Below are 17,407 nucleotides of genomic sequence, written 5' to 3'. Positions count from 1 at the left end.
ATCTGAGAGAAGGAAAACTCTGATCCCAAACCTCCACTGCCTTGTGGCTACATCCAGTTAAGGAAAAGGCTTCAGGAGTCAACCTCGAGGCAAATCCGGAGCCGGAGTCCCTGAGGCAGTTAATGGCTGAACACAGTCACGTTCTGGCAACTCCTGCGACGCCGCTGGAACCAACCGTATTGGCTTCTGCCTTTCCATTGGACCATTTCAGTGACGTGGAGAGGGGGGATTTGCTGTGTACTGGAGAGGACACTGTTCCAGAACCACCATTCAGAGCGCGATACCATAGTCTTCCGAGACTAAAGGATGCCAACATGACCCGGTATTCCCAGGCAGTCTCCCATCCAAGTACTAACCAGGCCTGACCCTGCTTAGCTTCCAAGATCAGACGAGATTGGGCATGTGCAGGGTAACAGTGACCCTACTCAAAACGCCGGCTCCTGCAGTATCTTTCAGCTGTCCCCTTTGCATGCTTAAAATGGGAAAGGACCGGAGCTTCTTTCACTGTTTCCGGTACATTCTTAATGCATGCATGATGTTGGTTTTAATGTCTTATACCCTCATTCCAGTTCTCTTTGGGCATGGGACTGTCCCTCTTGACATTTAAGCCTCTGTTCTTGGGCATTGTATTGGAAGATGAAGACGCACACTAGATTGTCCATCTCTGGCAGCGAAAACGGGTATGGTTACTAGATGGTTAAGCTGATCTCCTGCTTCTTTCCGGGAGGCCTGATCTGTGGGTGCCAGGAAGGGCTAGGGGGACATTTTCCTCCAAACTCTTTTTCTGGCCTTTGGAGAGGGACCCCCTTCCAGCAGTGGGAAGGGCAAAAAAGCCACCTGGAGAAATTTGATTGTTGGTATCTGGCAGAAGGAACAGGGGGGGGGGATCTTCACCTGGGGTTAGCTGGACCGGAAATGGCCAAGTGGGCTGTAAGGGTTTGCCTTGCTGGTTTGGGGAATCTAATGCAGGATTAGTGTTTGTCCTCAGAGGTGTCACTAGGGTTTGCGTCACCTGGTGCAAGAGCTGATTGCGTCACCCCCATGATGGACCTCCTCCCAAACCATACCATACCATAGAATAAATAAGGACTGGTTGCAACCTTGGATGTTTTGTTTTTGCTTACTGTAAGTATGTGTGTTGATATTGCTGCCATTTGGTGGATATTGTTCATGCCAATAAAGGTTAAATAAATAAATGAATAAATAAAACATAAAGAATAAGGGCCCAATCCTATCCAACTTTCCAGCATTGGTGCAGCCACAATCCTGCCCTGAGGTAAAGGAACAAACGTTCCCATACGTTGAGGAGACCTCTGTGACTGCCTCCTCACCACAGGATGCAGTGCATGCCCTATTGGCACACTTGAAAATTGGATAGAATTGGGTCTAAATCACAATATCCTATGTAAAGCCTAAATGCAGTGGCATCACTAGGGTTAGTGTCACCACCCCTTTGACTTTATTTCTTTCTTTTAATATAGAGCAGTCCAAGTCACCCAACAAATCGGAAACCAACAAAAAACCAATTTGATGACACTCACATAACTGAATAAGAGTTCTAGTATTTGCTCTGATACATGGACATGAGAGTTGACTCGTACTAACACCTGATTGGTTTCCTGTTGTGTCAGCATAACACCTTATTGACTCTTTAAACGATCAGTCTCATTGGTCAGTTTTTTAAAAATCCACTTTTTCTTACATAAGGCAGTTGTGTTTTCTTTGTCTGGTTAATTGGCCACAGTGTTTGATAGAATACAGGCACTTCAACAAAACCTGTTTCATTACATTCTGCATGAAATTATATTTCCAATGATATATAACATGATGGTGTGAATCATAAATACAAATATTCCAAAAGTTTTCCAAAATTTTGACCATAAGTGGGTGAGGTTGTCACCCAGAGCACCCCACATCCCCTGCACCCCATTATTGATGCCGCTGGTTGTCCTGTTTACTGTGGGGGCCACCTTGCTTGCACTGTGTGCTGAAGGTCACCCAAGAAGCTTCTCAGGGGGGCAGGGATTCATAGCCTGCAAGCTGTAATGAATGGGGCAGGATGAGTCAAGAACAGGCAGCAATTTTGAGGCATCAGGGACAGGTGTGGAGGAAGGACAAAAATGATAAGCAGAGCCAGGAGAGTAGCCATCAGAGCGCCAAAACTGTTGCGCACAGGCTGCTCGGGGGGAGGTTCTGAACAGGAAGCATGACAGCAAACCACACACAGGAAGCGTCCAGCTGTGTATATTTACTCATAAGGAGTCATGCCAGGCAGAGAATGTGTGATTTGAAAGCAGGCGCTGCAAACGTGCTTTTTGTCAGATATGTGCAATCTGACCCCTGGCATGAACCACGCAGCGGTTGTGCCAATTCCTGTGCTCATCCCCACTGATCAGGAATCACAGGCTTAGTTAGCAGGTTGTGAAAAATCCCTCCTAGTTCATTTTTTTTCCACCCAGCGCTGCCTTCCCAGACTTCAGAAAGGGGTAAAAGGATCTGAGACATTTGTGGAGGAAAAGTTGCATTCATTAGCCTAGACCAGGGGTGTCCAAACCCCGGCCCAGGGGCCACTTGCGGCCCTTGGGGGCTCCCAATCCGGCCTGTGGGGAGCCGGTAGTCTCCAATGCGGTGGAGTAGCTGGAGAGGGGGCGAAGCAGCCAGTCTGGCGGGGAGGCTCAGTGGGGCAGGCAAGCGACCCCTCCCTTTGGAGCCATTCCTGGTGGGGGGAGCAAAACGGAGCCCCCACCAGCTACACCACTGCTCCAATGAGCCTTTGGCCCTCCAGAGACTTGCTGGAGCCTGCGCTTGCCCGACGCAACTGCTGTCAGTGTGAGGACGACTGTTCGACCTCTCGCCTGAGCTGTGGGACGAGGGCTCCCTCCACTGCTTGCTGTTTCACATCTGTGACGCAGCAGTGTCAGCGAAGGAAAGGCTTCGTCCTAACGAAGGAAAGGCACAATCCTAACCAGGTCTACTCAGAAGTAAGTCCTATTTTGTTCAATGGGGCTTACTCCCAGGAAAGTGTGGTTAGAGTTGCAGCCTTAGACAATCGCTATCTTCCAGCCTGGTCTACCCTGCAGGGTTATCATAAAGAGGAAAAGGAACAATCCCTGTCTGAGTACAGGGCCTCTGTGCTCAGAGGCAGGGGACCAATGGAGAAAGACTGCAGGGGGTCTCCATGTAGTTTTGCGATAGCACAATGCCATTGTGTAAAATACACACAAATGTTTTGTGCTGGACTCTTGACTGGTCCAGCAAAGCTCTTCTTATATTTCTGTGCTTAGGGACTGAGGTGCAGCACTGACATTCTGGGACTATGTCAATAGTATCCTGGTGTTTCATTTTTTAAAAACAGTCCTATGCATCAAGTTCTCGGGGCCGGCCCATCCTTGAGGCCAACTGAGGCAGTCACCTCAGGTAGCAGATTGGCAACAGGCCGCCACCCCCTGAATGGTTGACACCATTCTCCTGCCCTTCACATTTTCACTCCATCCCATTCATCCTGTTTTAATCCAGGAAGTGGAAAGAGCAGAGGCTGGGAGGGCGGGGGCATTTTGCATGTCAGCTCAGGCGCCAAGGGGTCTTGGAACAACCCTGCAGTTTTGATGTATTAAAATAATAATAAAAAAATAACCTGACTGGATGTTGTAAAAATGGATTGCTCCAATTTTGTGCTTTCCTTAAATAATTTGTTTCCCGGGTGGTTGTCTCTGGTGCTTTTCACCTAATTGGGTTACGCTAAATAAGAACTGAGAACTGGACTTTCGGGAGGGGAGGGGGAAGCACTGAGGAGAGATGCCGTAAGCTGAATTTGGCTTTTCAGGATACAAGTACTTAAGCATGTTAGGGCCCTCGTCTCACAGTGTCTTGCCCTGCACGGAGGTGACAACTGTGGGGATCATCTCATGGAATTGCCTTCTGTGCACACTGAAATGAATGGGTCTGTTCAAAATCATGATATCATCTCTAGAAAGTATTGTTTTGGTCTCACTGAAGCTTACATGGAAACGAGAGCTGACTCATACTAACACCTTGTTGGTTCCCTGCTGTGTCATCATAACACCTCATTGGCTCTCGGAACAATCAGTCTCATTGGTCAGTTTGGAGTGAAGAAAATCCACTTTTCATTACTTAAGGCAGTTGTGTTTTCCTTTTCTGGTTATTTGGCCATAATGTTTGATAGAATACAGAGAATTCAATACAGTTTGTTTCATTGCTTTCTGTATTAAATTACCTATCAAATGATATATAACACGATGGTATTATTCAGAAGTACCAAGGTTTTCACAACTTTGGGTGTCAAGTTTTCTTGACACACCTTCAAAACTTGGTAGTACCTGGGCAATGTATCCCCTGCCCCCCTTAGCTATGCCACTGATTGAAGGAACCCTCAAGGCAGCTTGTAGCAGAAACAAACTCACAAAACAATGTAAACAAAATTTAAATGTTGAAACCAAGTGCAGTAAAACAAACTCCAGAGTAAACAGAGAGCAGAGTCATTGGCAGCAACGTGAAACCAAGGTGACATGAATTCAGCTGAGCTTCGCAAAAGAGGAATGTCCTTGCAAATGGGTCATGATGGGGCAACTGGGCCTCTTAGTCCACCGCCTTGATGCTGCTATTGAGGAAGCCCTGCCTTAGATCCCCACCATTGCAGGACATAAAGCAGGATTCCTGAATAATGAGTATACCATGCAACAGGTTCATGTGGAAGGGGGTAGTCCTTCAGGCGCCCAGGTCCTAATTCATGTAGAGCTTTCTAGACAATAGCCAGCACCTTGAATTGGTCCCAGAAGTAAACTGGAAGCCAGTGCAGATTGAAAGATGCCAGCACAATATGCTCCAACCATCAAGTCCCAGAGAACATCTTGGCTGCTGCATTTTCCAGCTTCCAGCTGGTCTTCAAGGGCAGCCCACGTAGATTGTGTTACAGTAGTCCAGTTGCAATGTGACGGTGTTGGAAAGATTATCAGATTCTTTTCACTGACGCAATGCCAAACAGTCACAGACCTTTTAAAAGGGCTTGGAGGCTTTATTTCTACAATAGTAAGTGAATTACACAAGCCAATTGATTCAGTTTGGATACAAATGTTCATCCCAGTTTCCCATCCTGTTTCTCAAAGAACCACACCTAGAAAATCACATTAAATAACGTGGAATAAACAAGCTACCCATGTGACACTGTATGTCACTTCCACCTCCTTATTGGGCCTATTATGACAGGTTTGGTGGATGGTCCCGGCTCTAATTAGGCGGTCATTCTGCCCTGCATCCCAAAATGTTCCTGGCCCATAACTTTGGTTATACAAGATCCTGGAATTTTCCCTTTGGGAAAGTTATGATCCATATGTTCTGCCAATCATTATCTCTTTAGGTCACTTTGACATTATGACCCTCCTATCCTATTTTTGAGGGAACAACAGTCATTCTCTTGGCTCCAATTTCAGTTATTTTTCTCAAACTAGAGAAGAGAATTTTAATCCTCTAAAATCTCCGTCAACGGGCAGTGCAATCCTAACTTACACTGGAACAGGCAGGTTAGCGAGCCTGCACGTTTCAGGCTAGCTAGCGACGCGAGTGGTTCAGTCTGAGGCAAGGGGAAATTTCTCCTTACCCCATGTCACATTGCAGCAACCCCAATAGGTTTACTTGAATCAGCACCACCTGAAGAGGTGGCACAAATCTGAGCAGCCTGGAGCTGTCCCAGGCAGTCCGGGAATGGGACTAGAATCCGGCTTAAGTGCTGGATCCTGGCCCTGCCCCCCACTTCCCCATCACCCGTCCATGGGACTGCGCATTGCCTGCCCTCCCCCCACCCCAGAATGCCTCCTCCCCACCTCCTCCCATGCCTTCCCAGACCCCCGCACCTACCTGGAAAGGCTGGTGCAAACTTACTGTGCCCAGGACCTGCTTCGGTGCGGGCAGGCTGGCACACATTCTTGCGCCAGCCTCCCTAACTCCCAAGTTGGAGCAAACATGCCTTATGGTACGTTTGTGACAGTCCCAGGCTGGCACAAGGGACTTGCACAGGCCCATGTGTGCTTTAGGATTGTGTCCTTAAGCATGAATTATACTAACCAGTTCTGCCTTCTTCAGAATGGGCCTTGGTTGGCTTATCAGCCAAAGCTGGGCCAAGTTACTTCTGGGCACTGCTGCCACCTGAAATTCTGGCTGCAAACTAGGGTCCATGTTTTGGAAGGAGTAAGATCTGAAAATGGTACGGACTGCAGCAGCTCTTGAGTTCACTTTCCTTTGTGAACTCCTTCCTTTGTTCACCATCCTTTGTTCACTTGCTTTTTATAGAAAATTCAGATATCATCTTTTAGATCATTGCAATCTGTTTTCCGTTGTTGTCTTCCCAGGTTTTTTTCCTGATTTGTGGCAAAGCATTTGAAGTAAAATGCCTCCCGGTACCAGCCTGTTCAGCGTAATCAGACCAAGCACTATGGAAACTTTTCAGGGCTCTCATACCTGTTCAGTTTCCTGTTTGCACATTCTACAATTCCTGTGCTTCTTGTTGATCCCAGTTCTTCTTGATCCCAATAGAAGCCCCTTAACTGCCCCTTCAGTAGGAGTTGACATTGTTCTTATGTAAATTTTTGTTACTATAGGAAAGGTTTTTTTTCTCATTCTGTTCTTTAATGTTTTAAATAGCAAGATAATGCTACTTTGCAATAAGAAAAAGTGCCTGGAAAATAGTAACTAAAACCTCTCCTCATGGGAACAGAAACAGACACTGAGAGAATTAATTGCCCCTTCAAGGGACCATTAAAGAGCAGCTCATCACTGAAGCACAGTAATGGACAAGATTTTAATCTAACATTGGAAATACCCTTTTTGAATGAAAGTTTCACTTACAAGTGAGTAAAGATTGTAAAAGGATCTAGAGCAGGGGTGCCCAATCCCCAGCCCTGGGGCCACTTGCAGCCCTCAAGGAGTCCCAATCCGGCCCTCAGGGACCCCCCCCCCAGTCTTCAATGAGTCTCTGGCCCTCCGGAGACTTGCTGGAGCCTGTGCTGGCTTGATGCAACTGCTCTCTGCGTGACAGCCAACTGTTCGACCTCTCATGTGAGCTGTGGGGCGAGAGCTCCCTCCACTGCTTGCTGTTTCACATCTGTGATGCAGCAGTGGCAGCAAGGGAAAGGCTGGCTTTGCTTTGTGCAAGGCCTTTTATAGGCCTTGAGCTATTGCAAGACCTTCATTCGTTCATATAAGTTCCATCTCTAATACATTCATTTATGTAAATTTATTCAAATTTGAAATGTAAATTAATTCTTTTTTCCTGGCACAATGTCAGAGAGATGATGTGGCCCTCCTGCCAAAAACTTTGGACCCCCCTGGTCTAGAGCACTGCTGGATAATATTGTAATAGATTCAAGGTTGTGATCCTATAACATTTTCCTAGGAGGAAGCCCCACTGAACACGATGGGGCTTACTTTCTGAGTAATAGGCTTGCGCTCCAAGTGCTGTACATGGAACCATTGTTTAAATGTGACTCCCAGCTAATTGTCAACAGGCGATATTTCAGCAGCATGAAAGGTCTCTAGTGTGGAAACTGCCAGGGCACTGGAGTTGCAGCAGTCCTGCGCGGATTGCTTGACCCAGCCTGACGGTGCCTGCGATCTGATCTGTTGGGCATCTGGGTAGTCCTGAGGAAATGTGCGGAGGACTGACTGAAGTGTCCTTGGCTGCTCTGCATGTGTGGGTGGGGCTGGCCGTGGGCGACTGTACTCCTGTGTGCCAGTAGTTGTGGAGATGCCTGCAGTTGGGTGGGAAGCACAGGCTGCTGCTGCTCTTATTGTGATTTTGCTGTCAGGCTGTAGGAAAGAGATGCAAACACCATCTGGAGGTTCAGCTTTAAAAATACTCCTTGCTTCCTGGCAGGCTTGCTGACTACAATGTCACACACACATGAACATCCACATGCACACATAAGCTTGTTGTGCTCCTTACACAGGAGGAAGGAGAAGTGGTGCCTTTTCTACCAGCAGAGACACCAAGTTGTATCCAGCAGTGAAGACCTGCCTTGAAAACTTATTTTCTCCTTCATGGGTTGGGGAAGGATCTTCTGGAGAGTGGATCAAACTCCTTGACAGGAGCTGGGCATTGGTCTTGGACAAGTGTGGCACAACAGCTGGGATTTGGCAAGAAGGGGGAGCTACTGCCCCCCCCCACATCCTTCTAAATGTGCGCATCTAAATGCTTGGTTTATTCTTTACCCCTTGGGTTTGTAAAGCTCTGAATTGTCAGCTGCTGCTGCAGACATTTGCCAAACGCCTCCACCACTGCCTTAACGCACATCCCTTGCCATGTTTCCCAGGATCTTCATCCCCAGGAAGCACCGGCAGCGCTTTGACGAGGTGGTGTCCCAGAGCCTGATCAGCAAGCTGTGCCGTGCCAAGAGCGAGCAACCTGGCCACCGGCTGAGGCGCAGCCGCAGCGAGGACCACCACGAGCGCCTTCTGGTCTCCACGCGGGCCAGCTCGGTGCCACGGAGCCACGAAGAAAACTGCAAGGGCTTGAGGAAGACTACGTCCCTTATTGCCAGCAATGTGGGGTCTGGGGCGGCTCGCAGGTAACTTTGGGCCTTTTGATCCCACAACAAGTGTTGTATTCTAGAGTCCTTAAAACCACGCTAAGATCCTGGTGTTGTGGTCAAAGTGTTGGATCTGGAGCATGCAGATCCAGGGGCATAATTTGCACTCAGGACCAATCACGGTAACTGACCTCACGGGGCTGTGTGAAGATAAAATGGTGGTGGAGATCCTGCTACTCAAAGCTCCTTGGAGGAAGGGTGGAATTTAAACAAATGTAGTAATAAATTTTCAGAATGAAAAATATTTTCAGAATGAATTTATACTTGGAGAAGACTAAGGATAGCCAAGCCAAAAGCACTTTCTGTTTATCATGTTAGTATTTTACTTATATGCAACTTATGTATGGAGAGCCGTTGTAGAGTGATGGCTAAGGGCCCAACCCTATCCAACTTTCCAGTACTGACGCAGCTGCAATGCAACCCCGAGGTAAGGGAACAACCATCCCTTACCTTGAGAAGGCCTCTGTGACTGCCCCCTGCACTGCAAGATGCAGCGCCTGCCCCATTGGCACAGCTGCGCCACAACTGGAAAGTTGGATAGGAGTGGACCATAAGGCTATAATCCTAAACATGCTTATCTTGGAGAAAGCCCCACTGACTACTCTGAATACATTAAATGTGAATTGTACTGACAGAGACTGAGTGCGAATCACATTTTGCTCAGTTTAACTTCTGCCATCACTTCTTACTAGGAGGCCTTAGGTAAGCCATTTCCCTTAACCTTTGTTTTCCTCTTCTGCAGTATGGGTATAAAGCTCCTCGCCCTCCTTGCAAGCTGGTTGTAAGGAAATCAGGTTAATAGCTGGGAAGTGGATTGAGTGCTCCCACATAAAGTACTATATAAATGTTGGATCTTATTAGTGCTGTTCTGCCACTTATAAAATAAAACTGTCACAAACAGTGAACAATCACTGGCTTTGCTATAAAAAACTGGAGGCTGCCTTCCTGCCTTTGCTGCAACTCCCAAAATGAGACCCAGTTACAATTCATGTTTGAAACAGTTTGAAAATGTGCAAATTTTGCATTATAACGCATTTTTTGTCTGATGTTTGTGAATGTTTTATGAATGGGTTTGTATATTATATTATATTTTAAACCTGACTCCTGGGGGTGGAGCAGGTCACGAATGGAGTTCGGCTGCTGCTCCAGCTCCAGCACAGAGTGTGGAAGTCGGAGGCTGAAGGTTCAGGATCCAAGCGGAGGTGAGAGTTGAAAGCCTGCTGAAATACATTCCCTGTTGTTGATGCAGAGGGTTCAAAGGCTTCGGGCACCAGAATTAGGTGCACATTCCTCTTGGTCACCATGCATGAACAGCATACCTCTGGTATCTTGACTCTCTGCGGATGCTGTGGATACAGGTGGACACTCCTGGTTTGGTCGTCAAATGGGAAGAGGCTTTTTGAGGCCTCTGCGAGGCCTTCTGAAGTGTCTGTGGATTCACGTATCTGTAGGGGGTGTCCTGGAATGGATCCCCTGTGAATAAAAAGAGCAAACTGTATCATCTAGCTGAGGAATAGTTCCTGAGTTCAAACTGTGTGCGTTGCAGGCTTCCATCTGTTTGCATATGTTATTTTGCACCCACGATCTAGGGCAGCGTTTCTCAACGTTTGTCACTGCTGTACCAATTCTCATGGTCCACTTATTGGAAGTACCATCAGAAGCAATGGGCAATGATGCCTTCGCCAGTTACTTCTGGATTAGGAGGACAGACACAATGCAACAAACACTGGTAAGAAGCTCAGAGCAGATGGGAGGGTTTTTTCAAAGCATGTGAAAAGCAGACGCCAGAGCTCTGAAAAGCAAGCACCAAGCTGAGCCTCCTACCATTTGGTTGTTGCATTGCATTGCTGATCTCACTTCCAGGTGGTAGGGTTCTCAACAAACACCACCTGAAGTACCAGCGGTGGAACAAATACCGCTGTTTGAGAAAGAACTTTCAACTCTCACCTCTGCTAGGTTCCTGAACCTTCAGCCTCCCACTTCCACACTCTGTGCTGGAGTTTTGAGATCTAGGTCTTGACACATACCACAGAAATGGGTGTCTGGATACTGGAGTCAGGTGGGGCTGAAGGGTATGTGCAACCTCCCGGTTTTAGAAGTTGGCTACCTCAGAATGCCAGGTGCCAGGGAGTGGCAACAGGATGCAGGTCTCTTGTTGCCTTATATGCTCCCTGAAGGGTCTGGTGGGCCACTGTGAGATACAGGAGGCTGGACTAGATGGACCTCTGGACGGATGCAGTGGGGCTCTTCTTATGAAGGGAGGTAGGGTACAAAAGTATCAGTGTTAAAGCAGGGAATTGACTGTGGTCTGGAGTTTTCCCACCAGGTCTGACTCACAGACTCACATGCTTTCAGACTTGGCCCACTCCAACCAACATGAGTATAGCACCTTTCTTTCTCTCCACCAGGACCGTTCGAGTCTACAAAGGTAGCAGGAGCTTTGGTTTCACGCTACGGGGACATGCCCCTGTGTGGATTGAGTCTGTCCTGCCCGGTAAGAAGAACTGAGATTCAAATCACTGCTAATCATGTTTTCTTTTCCAGGACTGATGTTTGCAAAGATTACCAAAAGCCCCATTTGTTTGGTGTGCAACAGACCCCCCAGTGACCCTGTATATGTGAATGACACCCCTGAATGCCTGCTTTTTTTTTTTTTTTTTCCTAGGGAGCCCGGCTGACAAGGCTTGCCTGAAAGCTGGGGACAGAGTTTTGTTCCTGAATGGCTTGGACATGAGGTTGGTGAAGCAGCTGATCCTTTCCTTCTCTCCCTGATTATCCCAAGAGTTCGATGCAAGCCTGGACCCAGCAGTGCCTGAGTGCAGAGGGGCTTGGGTATTGCATAGCCCCCATCTTCTGTGGTGATCCATTGCAAAGAAAGGGGGCCTAACTGCTTTCAGTCCTGCCTGTGTAGGGCCAGTCCCTTGCCCTTGCGCAGTTCCCCTCCTTGAAATGCCCATGACTTCTGTCTTTTCATCTTCAGGAACTGTTCCCATGAGAAGGTGGTGTCCATGCTCCAGGGCAGTGGGGCCATGCCCACGCTCGTGGTTGAGGAAGGCATCGTCAGCTTTTCAGGGGGTGAGTTATTCACTGAGCATTGGAGGAGGGGGTTGTGAGATAGAGGCAAACTAGGGTTTGCGTCACCCAGTGCGAGAGCTCATTCTGTCATCCCCATGACAGACCTCCTCCTGTACCAGACCATACAAAATAAAGTACAATACCCTACGCACAGCCTCAAGGCATCCCTAGGGTTGTTGACGCCCCCATTCACTTTATTTATTTATTTGAATATATAACAGCACAGGTCAACCAACCAATCAGTGGCCAACTTGATGACACTCACACAACTGAAATAGTGTGAGCTCTGATGCACGGATAGAAGAACTGACTCAGACTAACACCTTATTGGTTCCTGCTGTGTCTTAAGAACATCTCATTGACTTTCAGAACAATCAGTCTCATTGGTCAGTTATGAGTTAAGAAAATCCACTTTATGTTACATAAGGCTGCTGTGTTTTCTTTTTCTGGGAATTTGGCTATAACCTTTGATAGAATATAGATATTTCAATGTGGTTTATTTCATTGCATTCTGCATTAAGTAACCATCAAATGATATCTAACATGATGGTCTTGTTCATAAATACCAAGGTTTTCATAATTTTGTCCAGTAGTGATGGTGTCACCCCTCCGAGAGCATCACCTGGTGCTCTCACTCCCTAGCGATGCCACCGCTTTTACCTTTCTGGCACAGCAGTTACCGTCATTCACCAAATCACGAAGCACCTCGTGTTGTGTGAGATGTGACTTCCTGCCTGTTTGGGGGGAAAAACATGCATTTCACAAGTCTTGAAAGGACTTGATTCTGTTCCAAGGGGCTGAGGTAGCAACTGCATTTAAGCAACCCCCGGATGAATCTCAGCTTTGGAAAACGTCACATTTGAAACAGCTGAGTGTTGATGGGAAGGAAGGATGACGGCAGCGTTCAGCTGGGAGATGTTGATCTGCTAAAGGAAATGTCACTTCAGAAAACAGGCTTTGGGAGGCGTTCAGAGTAGGGAAAAGTCTGGGTTATGCATGCCAATGAAACTCGGAGGGGGGATGCTAATGAATTATCACTGCAGGTGTTCTTTCCATAGTTGGTTATTTCAGGAGTCCCCTACGGCTACGGCTTCATCTCCTTCACCTTCTGAAAATATCCAGGGGCTGCTCCGCCTGTGTCTCTGCTGTTTCTTATCACTTGTTACTTTGCCATTTCCTTTGGGAATATAATATTTATTGTTATTTATTAAGAGTATTTATGTACTGCCTTTCTCAAAGACTTGTAGACTTGAGTCTCTGGGTGGGTTTATTGGGTTTATGGTCAGCCTGCCTATGTAAACCTCCTTGAGTCTCTGTTTGCTTAGGCAAACTGACCATAAATCCCATTTTTTCCCTTTCAAATGGGGTTTTTACAAGTGTTGTTCTATGAGAGAAACTCACAGGACCTGCTGTCTCTCCAGACATTTCCCTTCATGGTGCAATTGTCGTCCTGGCTGCACAGCTTTTGCGCTTTACAAGCTTCCACATGCAAAACATATAATAAAAATAATATTATACTATATTATTATAGTAATAATATAATGTACTATATTATATTATAGTAAATATATAGTGTACTATATTATAGTGTACTATATTATAATATAGTATATAGTGAACTACATTATTATAGTAATAATATAGTGTACTATATAATAAGAGTATAGTATACTATATAATAATGTAGTATACTATATTATTATTGTTGTTGGCATCCTTCAGTCTCAGAAGACTATGGTGTCACGCTCTGAATGGTGGTTCTGGAACAGAGTGTCCTCTCCAGTGCGCGAAGCCTGGGTAAAGTAGGTATGGAGGATAGGCTGTTACCCATGCAGCAAATCCCCCCTCTCCACGTCGCTGAAATGGTCCAATGGAAAGGCAGAGGCCAATACGGTTGGTTCCAGCGGCCTCGCAGGAGTTGCCAGAACGTGAGCCATGAACTGCCTCAGGGACTCCGGCTCCGGATTTTGCCTCGAGGTTGACTCCTGAAGCCTTTTCCATAACTGGATGTAGCCACAAGGCAGTGGAGGTTTGGGATCAGAGTTTTCCTTCTCTCAGATGAGCTGCCTTCCCAGGCTGACGAGTCCCATCTACCCGGTGGCTGTTTAGTCGCCTCTTATGACAAGTACAGCCAAACTGAGGGCCTATTCTTATCCCCAGCCCCCAGGGGAATTATTGTACTGTATACTGTTATGCAAAACTTAATATAAACATGGTTTTGCACCCTGCATGCCAAACCTTTGATAGGTGGCGGGCCTGTGGGGGGTGGGGCAATTGCCCCACGCACCACATCTGTGCCGTGTTGCAGACCACTCAGAAAGCTTTCTGAGGCTTCCGATACGGTCTTAATCAGTACTTCCTGTTTCCCAGAAATAGTGCTTGGTTGGAAAGCCTCAGAAAGCTTTCCAAGTAGCCCCTAATAATGTGCGAGGCTCCGTTGCTCTGGGTAAGTATGGGGGGGTAGCATGGTATGGGGAGGGTGGTATCACAGACACGTCGAGGGGCAGGTCCATTGCTCCCTTTGATTTGCAGGTAGCTTTGACATAACAGCCTGCTAAATATTTGGAGGGTTCTTTTGGGAGCCTAAGGACCCAATCCTATGTCGGACTACTCAGAAGCAAGCCCCATTATAATCAATGGGGCTTACTCCCAGGTATGTGTGGATAAGATTGCCTCCTTAAAGTGGCCAGAAGTCATGTGCAATGCGCAGAGCATTTTCAGTCCAGGGAGCAGCAGCATTGCATGGGATTGTGGAGATGAGAATATTTGGCGGGAAGGAAGGCCCCTGGATCTGGATTGCGACCCACTGTCTGGCTCAGTGGCATCACTAGGGCTGGTGTCACCTGGGGCGGTAACTCGTGGTGTCACCCCCATGGACTTCCTCGTAAATGTAATAATAAATAAATATACATTTATTATTCACTCAACACCCAACAAACCTTTTATAGAATACAGGTATTTCAACACTGTTTGTTTCATTGCAGTCTGCATGAAATTAACTTTCCAATTACGTATAACATGATGGTATGTATTCGAAAATACCAAGATTTTCATAATTTTGACCAGTAGTGGTGTCAAACCCCCCCCAAGAGTGTCACCCGATGCAGCCTGCACCCCCATAGTAATGCCACAGGCTGAAACCAGAGTTTACTTTTAATCACTCCTTGAGCTTGCCTTCAGGCCTCATGTTTCAGACTCTGAATCCAGGCCTCTGTATTCAAAGACACTTACAGTTGATCTCCCTGCCTTCTGCCATATGCTAGAGTTTCCACCATTCTGTAGTTGTGCCAAGCGAAGGGTTTGAGCCCTTGTCACAGGCAATGGGGATGTGTCAGGAGGGTGTTGTGGTTCCTGTGTTGGACTCAGACCTGGAAGATCCAGGTTCAAAGCCTCACCCAGCCATGAAGCTTCCTGGGTGACCTTGGGCCAGTCACTCTCTTTCAGTCTCACTTACCTCACAGGGTTGTTGTGAGGACCAAGGAGGGGATGACCCATGGGCACCACCCTGAGCGCCTTGGAGGAAAATGTGAAAAATGATAATAAAAAAAACCTCTTGCCATTTGTCTTTGTGTGCCACAGATGGCGAGTCGTCAGAGGCCCCCAGCTCCTCCTCAGCGCTCACCTCCCTTCAGTGGGTCGCAGAAATTCTGCCCTCCAGCATCAAGATCCAAGGCAGGACCTTCCACCAGCAGCTGGAACACCTGCTGACCCCACCGGAGCGCTACACTGTCTGCAAAGCCCTGGAGAGCTTTTTCCAACACAGGTGCCTGTGAAACTCGCTTTCCTCAGTCCGGTTTGTAGGAGGAGGATCCAGAATCCTTTGAGAACCTGCAGAAGGGCCCATTCATCTGGCAACATAAGCACCACTTCTGACACCACCTGGTCCTTGCAGAATCAGGCACTTGCCGGTTATCACAGGGTGCAGACCTCGGAGTAACACTTTGTGTAGCTTGAGCCGGCAGGAGCAAGACTGCGGTTAATCTTGAATTAGGAGCAGAGATGGAAGGTTTATTTTTTCACAAATTTCGATTTCCAAATGTTAGAAGAGTAGAAAGCAGTACTATGTGTTTTTCAAAGCAGTGCTATGTTTTTTCCAGTTATGCTGGATCCCAACCCCCGTTCCCGGGGAGAATGGAGTGGTTTGAAGCTGCTCCGCTCTCCTCGGACTTGTGCCACCTCAAGAGGAGGCACAAGCCCAAGGAGACCTATAGGCGCAAGCGGCCCTTACTTGGAGGTAAGGGGAAATGTTTCTCCTTGCCTCTTGCTGAGCCATTTGTGGCCACAATCCTGTGCTGAATACAGCACAAGCCTCTTGGCTTGCCTGTTCCAGTGCAGGATAGGACTGCGGCCATAGTTGGTATAGTGTCAGCAGATTTAGTCACTACCCATGCACCTCCCTGTTAAATAATAAATAAAAACCAAATAAAACGGGTGTTTTTTTTTTTTTGCAGATTTTGAGGTTTTGTTTGTTTTACAAAAATGAGAAGTGCAGAAAGGAGGATTATGTGTTTTCATTTCATTGTCACCGTTTTCTCCCACCTCTAGTTAGGAGTCCTGTGTTGAGTTTCTGTATTCAGTACAACCAGGCAGAGTTGAGATGGGTTTGTTGCCACCATTTCGATAGGCCGTGCTCCTCTGCCTTTATCTGCAGTCTGACCATGCTGATGTTTTGCCCCAGCACAAAGGTGAATTGATGTGAAAGATTGACCCAATTTCTGCATGCCAGGCTGTTGAGGAGGATGCAGGGCCAGATCCCCCCCACAATGTGGTCCCCCCGATATTTCTTTTTCTGGTCCCAGTCCCAGCAACACAGAAAATGGGGGGGGGGGGAGGCTAAAAATCACAGGCTGGTAAGCAAGACTTGGGACTTCTCAGCTAGGAAGGGAGACTGGCATTGAGGCCACAATCCTGGAGGCAGCTGCAGAAAGAATGGGGGAGCCAAGACAGAGAAGGGGTTAGCACCAGCCACGTTCTTTCTGGGACATCGATGGGGCCCTGATCCTGGAGATATTTGAGTCAGGGTCTCCTCTTTTGTTCAAAGGGAGTTTCATGTTGCCATGTGAATGATCCTCTGTCTAATGGCAATTTCTGTGCACAGGGTTTATTCTGGCAGTCTGGGGGGGACGGGACTGGTGACTTTAAGTCACTTGGACCATTTGCTCCCAGTTGGGCCCAGTGGTTAAGGGGGTCCCAAGCTAGGGTAAAAAAAAAAAAAAAAACAGTTTATGGCTATAACATATGATAGAGTAGAGATATTTCAGTGTGGTTTGTTTCATTGCATTCCACATGAAATCACACATCGAATGATATATAACATGATGGTATTATTCGAATGTGCCAAGATTTTACAAATTTTGGCCTGTAGTGGTGTCACCCCCCCCCCATGTGGCCTTCTCTCTTCCCCCCTTAGGAACATAGACACCCTCATCGTGGACGTGTATCCTGTCCTGGACACCCCCTCCAAGCAAGTCATCTGGCAGTTCATCTACCAGCTGCTGACCTACGAAGAGCAGGAGCACTGCCAGCAGAAGATTGCCCGGTTCCTGGGCTACAAATCAGTGGCAGGTAAGCAACTGATATTGAATCTGTAGAACTTCTTGCCACAGGATGCGATGGCACCACTTGAAGAGGGGATTGGATAGTTTGAAGGAGGAAAAGTTCGTTGCAGGTTACAAGTCATGATGCAACCTCCGGGTTATCTCAACATGCCAGGTGCAAGGGAGTGACAACAGGAT

At 47.3% G+C, this 17,407-nt stretch overlaps 1 protein-coding gene and 1 pseudogene across 1 annotated transcript in view; one reads left to right on the top strand and one right to left on the bottom strand.

Moving 5' to 3' along the window:
- Nucleotides 1–17,407, top strand: part of GRID2IP (Grid2 interacting protein) — a 71,635-nt gene that overhangs the window by 32,633 nt on the left and 21,595 nt on the right. Inside the window, exons 3-8 of the mRNA XM_066640793.1 lie at nucleotides 8,322–8,576; nucleotides 11,006–11,091; nucleotides 11,263–11,332; nucleotides 11,578–11,672; nucleotides 15,252–15,435; nucleotides 17,083–17,237. Coding sequence (XP_066496890.1) covers nucleotides 8,322–8,576; nucleotides 11,006–11,091; nucleotides 11,263–11,332; nucleotides 11,578–11,672; nucleotides 15,252–15,435; nucleotides 17,083–17,237 — 845 coding nt within the window. The remainder of the gene's footprint in view (nucleotides 1–8,321; nucleotides 8,577–11,005; nucleotides 11,092–11,262; nucleotides 11,333–11,577; nucleotides 11,673–15,251; nucleotides 15,436–17,082; nucleotides 17,238–17,407) is intronic.
- LOC136634132 (5S ribosomal RNA) lies at nucleotides 308–420 on the bottom strand (annotated as a pseudogene).

This window comes from Tiliqua scincoides, chromosome 13 (assembly GCF_035046505.1).
Source record: "Tiliqua scincoides isolate rTilSci1 chromosome 13, rTilSci1.hap2, whole genome shotgun sequence".
Taxonomy (NCBI): Eukaryota; Metazoa; Chordata; class Lepidosauria; order Squamata; family Scincidae; genus Tiliqua; species Tiliqua scincoides.
This window is presented reverse-complemented; position numbering and strand designations above follow the sequence as displayed.